General features: G+C 35.0%; 1 protein-coding gene across 4 annotated transcripts; it reads left to right on the forward strand.

Moving 5' to 3' along the window:
* Nucleotides 1–1,487: 1,487 nt before the first annotated feature.
* LOC128209819 (uncharacterized) lies at nt 1,488–10,147 on the forward strand. 4 transcript variants are annotated; one of them, XM_052914052.1, is made up of 3 exons: nt 1,488–1,621; nt 4,268–4,448; nt 5,618–10,147. In XM_052914052.1, exons 2-3 carry the CDS (start codon nt 4,288–4,290, stop codon nt 7,641–7,643), a joined length of 2,187 nt encoding a protein of 728 aa, XP_052770012.1. In that variant the 5' UTR covers nt 1,488–1,621; nt 4,268–4,287; the 3' UTR covers nt 7,644–10,147. The 4 variants fall into 4 exon arrangements, with proteins under 4 accessions (XP_052770012.1, XP_052770011.1, XP_052770010.1 ...); XM_052914051.1 differs by having other exon boundaries at nt 1,504–1,693; XM_052914050.1 differs by having other exon boundaries at nt 1,504–1,627.
* The last annotated feature ends 375 nt before the right edge of the window (nt 10,148–10,522 follow it).

A 10,522-nucleotide genomic window follows, 5' to 3' on the forward strand; every position in this document is an offset into this window, starting at 1 on the left:
GATATTAAAAAACTAACGTTTCTTGAATGTCTTTGTAATATGCCAGTGCATGTACTCTCCAAGCAAATCTTCAACCTGCGGCTAGCCATGTATGCATGTCGAACAAATAAAATCACTCAACGGGGATACATACCGGATATAATTAACATACTATCAAAGTACAATCTGCTTCCAGTTATTACAAGATATTCATACACAGGACAATTTCCTACGAAATCAGCTTGGAAGATCACTTGTAAAAAAGCAGTGTATCAACACCATTTGAATAAAAGGAAACAGAGATTACAAAACGATGCTTCTTTTACAAGATTCAGATGTTTGCATACAAGTATTGAACCAGCGATAATATGGACATGCGCATCAGACTTCCGGTCACGCCGACATGCACTGGAAGTGAGCAAACTCTGGATATCACCAAACCCGTATGATAATAGGGGACCGATATTATGCCATGCGTGTGGTGATGTAGTTGACAATATTGCAAATCATGTTGTATTTTACTGCCATTTATCATCAGACATAAGAATACGATTCTATGATATTATTTCAAATGAGTTTATCAATGATGTATCCATGTGTTTGACTAATTGTGATGATGAAACAAAGTTACAATATTTGTTAGGAAAAAGGCATCATGCATTTTCTAGCAAGAAGGTTCATTAACACTTTCTACGTATCGCAATTAGCTATGTTTTTAAATGTTTATGTGTAATAAAATTGCATTTTCAATTATAAGCTTATGCAAAGCTATAAAGATGTAATAACACTTGTAATTGATTAAAGCATTCGTATAAATATTGATAGCATGAAACTATGTATATTGTCAATACATAAAGTCATTTTGTCGTTATAATAATGTATAAAATATATATGCATGTAAATCATCACTAAATGAACAAATTAACAAATATTGATAACGTCATAAAGAATCACATTTTTTTTTTTTTTGAACATTTCATTATATTACCTTATACATCATATGATTGCATCTGTTAAATTGTATTAATTTATTATATGTTTTTTTCTTATATCATATGTTTGCATTTAATCATTAGTTAATCATGTTTTGTCTTTCTTATATCAATTGCTTTGCTATGTATGTGCATGTATTTTTGTTCTCTTTATTATAATTATGTATGTATCTCTTCAAGAGGAAATAAAGAACATATATATATCATCACTAAGGCATTCAAAAGTAACCTTAGACATAGTGTAATAGGTAAAATACAGAATGGCAGTTTCATAGGAGAAACTATTCAGGCGTTTTGCACCATACATATCTTTATCATGTTTAATTGTTGTAACTGCCAAAGGCATATATAAACTTTACGCTGACTGTACAATTTAAACGTTTTACTGAACCATAGCATGATGTACATGTAAGAACAGCGCATCCTCGCTCGAACATCATTTTAAAGGGGTATAACCGTTGCGACCTTTCAGCGAAAGCTATAGTTGCACATAGCCGATTTTAAAGCTGCGCTGTTCACACGATTAGAAATTAGCTTACTGACCAAAACAAACATTTAGTGAGCAAAAAAAATTAAACGTTAACGGTATCATTGCAAGAGACCAATAACATAATTCGACAGAATAAAGTTGACTTTATCCAGTATTTCAGGTAGAAGTACGTGCTAAATTGCATCTTCGTATTTGCGTAATGTGCAACTTCTGATACTTCTTCAACTTCAAGGTTACATACCACTATAATAATTCTGAGCCTCTTGTAGTGTGTGGGTTAGAACCAGCCGCCCGGTTAGCTCATTTGGTAAGAGCGCCGTGCTAGTGTTCCGGCGGTCGTGGGTTCGAGCCCCACATCGGGCACACTTTTCCTCCTAGGTTTACTTTACTGGTGGCAGTGGTAAACGGCAGGAGTGCCTCCGTTGGCCTAAAAGGTTAACCGGGGAGGAGTGTAGTGTGTGGGTTAGAACCAGCCGCCCAGTTAGCTCAATTGGTAAGAGCGCCGTGCTAGTGTTCCGGCGGTCGTGGGTTCGAGCCCCACATCGGGCACACTTTTCCTCCTAGGTTTACTTTACTGGTGGCAGTGGTAAACGGCAGGAGTACCTCCGTTGGCCTAAAAGGTTAACCGGGGAGGAGTGTAGTGTGTGTGGGTTAGAACCAGCCGCCCGGTTAGCTCAGTTGGTAAGAGCGCCATGCTAGTGTTCCGGCGGTCGTGGGTTCGAGCCCCACACCAGGCACACTTTTCCTCCTAGGTTTACTTTACTTTTCGTCCAAAAATCATCAGGACTTCAAGCGTTTTAGCACCCCAAATGCGTCCTTGGTATTTAAACTAAAAATTAATAAACATCTCAAACACAGATTGTTAATCTTCAGTAAATTATTAAGTGTCATATGACTGCTAGACATGCCGGCTTACATGCTGCTTTCGACAAGCAATTGACTTGAATCTTTATGATTTGCCCCAGAGCGACTGGCAAAGGTTACAAATCTGAACATATTGGTCAATTTTTACAATAATCTTGGAGATTTTTAGTTGTAGCTGGATAAATTTTCATGTAAAACATCTTAGGTTCATGTGTCAACATCTTTTAAAGTAGAGGTTAACAATCTTATTGGTTGTCCATGAGAAGCAATTTTGACGGAAAGCAGTTTCCAACAAATTGCCTTTTCACATAATTTCTTTAGAGCTTGATGAGGAAGGTACTGCAATTCAATTATATGGTAAAAAGGCAATCAAAATCTGAAGTTCATAATGAGACACGCAAGTAACTATTATTTTCATTTTATGTTTATTTTTCATTTTGTACGCAAACTCATCCATGAGGTGTCGTCACACGCAGGAAAATGTGCGTGCATGTGGACCTGATTTGCATAAATAATAATAGCTTAACTAGGTTTTCCTCAAATACAGCTATGATCAGTGTGTACATATTTGTGTGCAGTATTGTCATGCTAGTTTCACAGCTGATGTATAAATTCTTTGACTTTGAAAAAAATAATTTTAGGGTTTAAATTTTGGTAAATGCTTAAAACTAAATTAAATTTATTATTATACCCTAATATTTAATAAATTTAAGAAACACAGATAAAAAACATGATTAGCACCTTTAAGCCGCTGCAAAACCAATTTGTTGGAAACTGCTTCTCATGACCTTCAATTCAGAACGGTGTAAGTACCCTCGATGCGCCTTTATAAGATACACTATGTGACATCACACATGTGGAAATATATCAACAATAGCAGCTTATGTATTGAAAATAGCAGCATATTATCGATGCTGTAAACAGATGTGTGTTTTAACACATTTTTAGGATTTTGAACCTTTGCAAACTATAATGCTTTGGATTAACTAAAACATCCTTCTTCTGATGGCATGTGTTTCAGATAGTAGCCAATAAGAAACTTTTACTTCCTTCTATGGTACTTTATCCTATAAAAATATCAAGGGGAGATTTAGAAATGAACCTAAAAATACTTCTTTTCATTGGATACTTCTAATTGAAATGTTTTAAGTGGTTAACATTTGCATTTGAATGAGAACTCTAAAAAAAAAATAAGAGTGCGTAACATGAAATTTTTAAAAAACAACAACAATATCTGGGGGGTAAAATGCCTTTTCACCAAAAACCTTATCTGAAGCTCTGTTGCCCGAATAAAATGAAGCAATAAAGATGTTCTTAATTCATTTATTTGTTGATATCCTCTTTGCCAGCTTTGACCTTTTACATCTAGCAAGTTTGACCATAACTATATAGAATTATCATTATGCAATCTTAACGTTTTCAAAGTATAGGTCAATGTTATATATAAAATAGAAACCAATTGCCTGGTAATACATTGTACTAACAGGAACCAAAGGTGGTGGCTAAGTTGACATGTTTCCCCTCCCTCCACACGTATTACCACCAGGCCCCTTGCCAACCCCATTTTTTGTTTCAATTGGCAAAAATCAGTAACTGATAGCAATATGTGCACAAATCCTAGAAATCTCACTATCGACAATGAAATATTTCGCAATATGTTATTATTACAAGTAGAGTATTAGTAGAAGTATTACTCCCCTCATCCATTTGTTTGTTTTTTCCAAAAAAATATATTATAAATATTAATTATTAGTTTACTAGTGTATGCCATCTGAATTATATATGTGTATGCAGTAATAGAGACATAATTCATAGACAGACAGACTTAAAAATTTGTATCCTAAAAAATGATACACTTCCATAGACATTAAGTCATAGTTCTTTATTACAATTACGAACAAGAATAGTATTCTCTCTCTTTTTTTGTTTTTTTGTTTTCTAGGTCAATGAAGTGCCCTGAAAATGGTGGTCTATAAAGCATTAGAGGAGCTCTTTTCCTCTACATTACACAGCATCAATGAGTTACGGAAAGATTTATCTTTTTGTGATGTCCTGCTGCAGGTTGGGTCGACAGCTATGCGGGCACACAAATGTGTTCTTGCTGCCGGAAGTCCTTACTTCAGGTTACTATTTTACTAGTGCAAGGCTTGTGGGCTTTTACTAATTTAGACTTGTTTTAAAAACAATTTTGTAGTAAATCATGATATGAAAAAATGGCACAGTGTGAAATCTGAAGCATTTATATGCATTTTATTTTACTCGAGATGAAAGGTACTTCTTCCTCCCTTTGTACAAATTTAGTTAGTGTACATAATATTTATCTTTACCTATGCTTTACAAAGTATAGTAGGGGCTATGCAGGAATCATGTTTGTCAGCCCCATGTTAGTTTTCCATCCATAACTTCGTCATTTATGGTAGGATTTCATAATAATTTGGCAGAAGTGACCATCATAAGATTATGACATGCCACACCTAACACCAGGGTTACTAGCGTTTAGGTCATTGCACATCCCAGAATTTTGCTGTATAAACTATAAGCATAAAGGTACTGTAGATAATGATTCATGTCTGGTCCATAACTTTGCCAATCAGTGTGTAATTTCGAAATAATTTCTGTTAGTGAGAACCATGGGACGACAAAGTGTCGCGTGCCACAACCGTTCTTCTGGATTCAATTTCAAGGCCACTTGGCGCCTCTGATCTGTGTCAGTTTTGCTATATAATTCTAACATTAGGTTTCATACATTAACATGAACAGTGTATCCAACAGTCTGTATGATGTCCATTACTGACTGTGTGGATAACACTACAGATATCAGTTTATGAGGTAATATTTCATTTATTTATAGTTTGAGTTATGTACCCTTGAACATCAGTGTAATACCTAAACTGCACAGCTGCTTGAAGATTTTAGATTGATCTTTTTGCAATTAAGAATTGATTTCCTTCATCTTACCTTTAAACTTGAATACATTTTTTTTTATTAAAATAATTGCCTGCGTCAGCCAATAACATCCTGTGTCAAGGTGGCGTGTTCGGGTACCATAGTCGTAATTTCTATGATAGCCTCAGTTCTATTTTGGTTATGCTACACTTGTTGGGATTTTTAACAATTTAAAATCCAGTAAGTATCATAGAGTTGGTGATGGGTTCACGAAAATACTTTGACCATTGGTCATACTGCTTAAACTTAAAAGATAGTTTTGATAATTGTCTAGTTATACATCTTGACAAGCTGTTGGCAACAGCTTGCGTTGCTCTTATTTATGTTTTGATGTATGGTATTTCAGGTCCTTGTTTCTCGGCCAGTTCACAGAAGCTTCAAAAAGTGAGATCAATCTATCCCAGGTGACAACGGACAGCGATGCTATGGAGATGATCCTCAACTTCATCTACTCGGGAGAAATCGACATTGACTCAGAAAATCTTGGAATAATCATCAAACTCTCCTCTTTCTTTCTTTTGGAGGCACTCAGAGGATTTTGCGCAGATTTTATGAGTGAAACGCTTTGTCTGAAAACTTGTCTGACCTATTATCTGTACTCTGTGGACCATGGTTTCAACGACAATGAAGCGAATGCTGGCTTGATGATTCGGTCAAGGTTTCATGACGTTCTGATCTTTGAGGAAGACACTTTGAATCTCACAAGTGAGGAGCTCATATTCCTCGATGATAAAGGTATTCCAAAGCATTGCTCCACATCGAGTATGCTCCAGTTTCTCATAAAATGGCTTGAAAGGGGAAAATCCGAGTGTCATATAGCAGTTTGTCTTGAGATGTTGGATAGTATAGAAAAACGAGAAAAAGAGAGGGAATCTAATGAACTATGCTCTGGGTTGACAGAAATAAGCCTAGAGTCACTGTTTTCAAGATTAAAAATGGCGTTGGAAGGGAAGGAATTTGAAAATATGGAAAAGCTGCTGGTAAGATTAGACTCAACATTGCAACATTTATTTAGTAGAGGAAGAAAGGCTCATAATGAACTGAGATGTACAGATGTGGATGAATCTGGTCCGAGCAATGGATCCCCTGAAAAAGACCCTTGCAAGTTTGCAAAATCAGACACAGAGCTTGCTGTGGTGACCATAACTCCCAAACAGTGTGTGATAGAAGACTACAGAAAACAAAGAGAGGATATTCAGTTTCATCTAGAAGTTGAGCCATTCCGCCAGCCAGTGTTTGATGTTTGTGCATATGTTCCAAGAACCAGGACTTGGTACTACTTAAGCGAGTTAAACGAACATGATACCCCAGAGTATTTAGTGGATGGAGCTGGGTATGAAAGCAGGTTCCTAGTAATGGGCGACCATTTAACTTTCATAGACAATAGGGGAGATAATATTGATATGTTTAATCTCCAAACCAAGCAGTGGCATTCCCCTAATGTGCAGTACTATGATCTCAACTTTGACCATGACTTTGATGCAAATTTTCAGGCTAATGATGTGTGCTATGTTGTTGGAAAAGATGATGCTAAGTACATGGTTGTAAGAATGCGTCTCTTTACAGATCAATCACTTGATCAAGCGACAGAGATGTACTTCAGAGGTTATATTCTAAGAGATGACGGGGAGTCTTGGGACTGTATATTTGTGACTCCACATAGAATAAGGACAAATCTCTCTGACAATGGTGGTGCACCGGAAATGAATGCACGTATCAGCAAAACCAGCAACGAGATGATCGTGACTCACAGTTCCTTGGATGGTGGCTGGAATATAGTGTTTATTGCCAACTTGAATGACCCCTTTCCAGTCCCTGTAAACTTGAAGTCAGAGTTCATTGAAAACCAGGATGAATTCAGAGGCATTGCAATCCTCGAGGATAGTGAACAATTTCTCATAGTTGCCAATGGTACAAAGAGTTTTCATAACCAGATTAAAGTTTTGTATGAGTACAAGTTCAATTCCAAAGTTTTGACCAACTTGACTGAAAACTCACCAAAGCTTGAGGTCTCGACCAGGATTGGTCCATATTATGAGGATGATGAAGAAATCGAGTATCCCTGTCTCTGTGAAGCAAGTGCTACAGACGGGACGTCAATTTGGTTCATGGAAGGGAATATGGAGACTGTTAGTTTGTTTTCTCAGGTGCGTCTAGATAACTCCCAGCAACCATACATAACGGAGCATCCACCCCCACCATTTGCCTGCTTTACACGTGCATTTGCAGGGCCCATCAGCAAAAAACTTTTGACCAATGCAAAACAGATCACACGTTTTCTGCTTAAGGAAAAACCTAGATCTGTTTATTCAGGAGCTGACAAATCAATGTTGAACACCAGCATCAGTCGATACTCGCATTTTGCTTTTTAGAAATTTTTTATCATGTACAAAGTTTTGTGTATACTTTGTAAGAACCATTCAAAACATTCAATGGTATGTTATTGAATGGGATTCTGTAGATCTTTATTTAGTTTTAGTGGTCAGCATTATATTTTGTCAAATGCGAAGGCAGTATTTCTCAAGTTTTCTAATACATATATTTCAGCCATTATTAATATCAATAAGGGGAAAAAATATATTTATAAGGGCAAGAATGACTAACTGACTGTTTGCATTCTCAGGAACTATTATACATATATATATATATTATGAAATACTTAGTCATTCACACTCTAACTCAACTCATTTTTCCACATAACAAAATGGCATTATTCAAAATTAATTATGTTTAACTCTTATAATAAGTGCATTCTCTTACGTATTGAGTAACTCCATTGCTCATTATTCTGAAGGAAATTATTTCTAAAACACCAAATGCACTTGAGAAATAACTCCAAATGAAAAATAAGAATTTTGAATGATTTTATAGTAATATATTGTACCAAATGTTTTTATCATAATCTACATGTATCAGAATGTTATGTTATTTTTAAACATAGTATGCAGGTATGTGGTAAAATGAGTTCAGATTAAGATTGAGGATTGACTTCTGTATTTTATATGATGTTTGGGCCTTGTCTACTTTAACATGGAAGCCATTGTTAACAATGCTTTAAGCCTAATTGCTGGCAACTTTTAAAGAATCACATGTTTTGAAATTACACTAAAAAAATGGAAAATTGGACAGCTGACATGCTTTTATATCATGTTTTGTATTATAAGATAGTGCTATAACTTGCCACAGAGGCTAGTGCTAAGAATTGTTTTAACACTTTCATATAAAGTATGTAAATATATTCAAAGGATTTGTGCCAGACTATAATAATGCCAGTGTGTTATAGACTTTAAACTTACTGTTGTATAGTAAATGACCTCTATTGATTTTGTGGAAAAGGTCAAGACAAGTCACAGTGTTACATTAATTATTTATGAGTGACGTGTTGTAGATTTCCATCACTTTGTATGCACTTTGGACATGGCCATGAGATAACCCCTAGTATTTTGTGGAGTCACAAAGCACAAGTTTATACCAGTTATATTTAAATGGCTTGATAAAGAGTTCACCAACTTTGTATGCACATTGGACATGGTCATTAGATAACCCCTAGTATTTCTTCTTTTTTTTTTTGGGGGGGGGGGTCATGAAGCACGAGTTTATAGTGTCCTATACTAGAAGTAGAAAACGTTTTTTGCCAGTTATATTTTAATGGCTTGATAAAGAGTTTGCCAACTTTGTATGCACATTGGACATGATCATTAAATAACCCCTAGTATTTTTTTATTTTTTTTTTATTTTTATTTTTTTTTGGGGGGGGGGGGTCATGAAGCACGAGTTTATAGTGTCCTATACTAGAAGTAGAAAACGTTTTTTACCAGTTATATTTTAATGGCTTGGTAAGAGTTCACCAACTTTGTATGCAATTTCATGATTGGAGATGGTCATTAGATGGTTATGGTTATTACATAACCCCTAGTATTTGTTGTGCCCATTTCTAGAAAAAGGGTTTTGATCAGTAACCTTTATATGGCTTCTTGCAGAGTCCTCAAGCTTTGAATGTACATTGGTCATAGTCAGTATATGAATTTAGGGTCAGTAGGTCAACCTTATCTAGAAAACATTTGATTTGATGGTCTTGAAACTTGGTATCATTCCAGGTCATTATCATTAGATAACTCTTTAATGGGATCATTGGTAGTGTTTTTGTTCAAACTATGATTTGCACTTAAAAAGTCTTAGACACTTGATCATATTACCTCAAACTTGGTAGAACTACCTATCATGTCACAAAAATGACCGCTATTGGTTTTGATGACAAAGTACAAGGTTATACAATGCAGTACAATAATTATTATTGGGCATTTTGTTGAAAAGTTATCTCCCTTATATTTTGATATTTTCAAAAGCAAAATTTAAACTAGAAAGCTATTCGAAGTATTCAATTAAAACTATAAGCAAATATAGATGGTTCTCTTGACACTGTGTATTGTGAAATGTTACCTCCCCTTGTTTGATAATTTTTGTTTATTTCTAATGATTTCACTCTTCTTCAAATGTGCTCCCATTAAGGTCAAGTCAAGTACACTTCATTGAATCTCTCAGGCAATTTCATGTGACAACATGAGCAATGCATAAGTATACATATATACAGTACACTACAAATGAATTTATGTGATAAGGCAAAAAAAAAAGAATGATAAAAGAGTATAAATAACAAATACATGTACACTACAGTACAGCTGAAGGGAAAATGTATTTCTTTTACAACATGTGTAAATGACCAAAACATCAATTTGCATATGTATTGGGCAAAGCAGTTTGAGAACATCAGTTTTGAAATGTGTCACTTCTATAACAAAACAATCATTTTTTCCTGATATTGTTTTTGTTTTGTAATAAAACTGCATGTACTCATATTCTTGGTACGAAATGTTAAGACTGCTTTTTTACTTTTGTTTTCCTTATCAATGTTTAATTTCTTATATAATATATATATACAGACAAAAATATGCATATGGAAATGGCAAAAAACAACAACATATAGTTTTGTGTAGAATCAAGAGTCTTATAATTTTAGTGTTTTTATTATAAGTTTGATTGCAATTTTGTTATTAAGTTTTATACATTATTAAACATGAGTTTTAAGTTGATTTGGTTGTTCTTGTAAGTCAAAGCGGCGAAGTTGAGCGCACTGTCATACGACAGCTCTAAGTGTTTAGCAAATGATTTGCCATATTTTACTATAGTCTCAAATAAACTTGCTTAAACAGAGACATACTACACGTGCACCCTCCTGCTTTGTGTTAGCTAT

The sequence above is a fragment of the Mya arenaria genome, chromosome 11, assembly GCF_026914265.1.
Source record: "Mya arenaria isolate MELC-2E11 chromosome 11, ASM2691426v1".
Classification (NCBI taxonomy): Eukaryota; Metazoa; Mollusca; class Bivalvia; order Myida; family Myidae; genus Mya; species Mya arenaria.

Bases quoted from the DNA above. Each gene is read 5' to 3' on its own strand.
- LOC128209819 (XM_052914052.1), top strand. From the start codon at position 4,288: ATGGTGGTCTATAAAGCATTAGAGGAGCTCTTTTCCTCTACATTACAC. The intron at 4,449-5,617 runs GTTACTATTTTA...ATGGTATTTCAG, and splicing joins GCCGGAAGTCCTTACTTCAG to GTCCTTGTTTCTCGGCCAGT.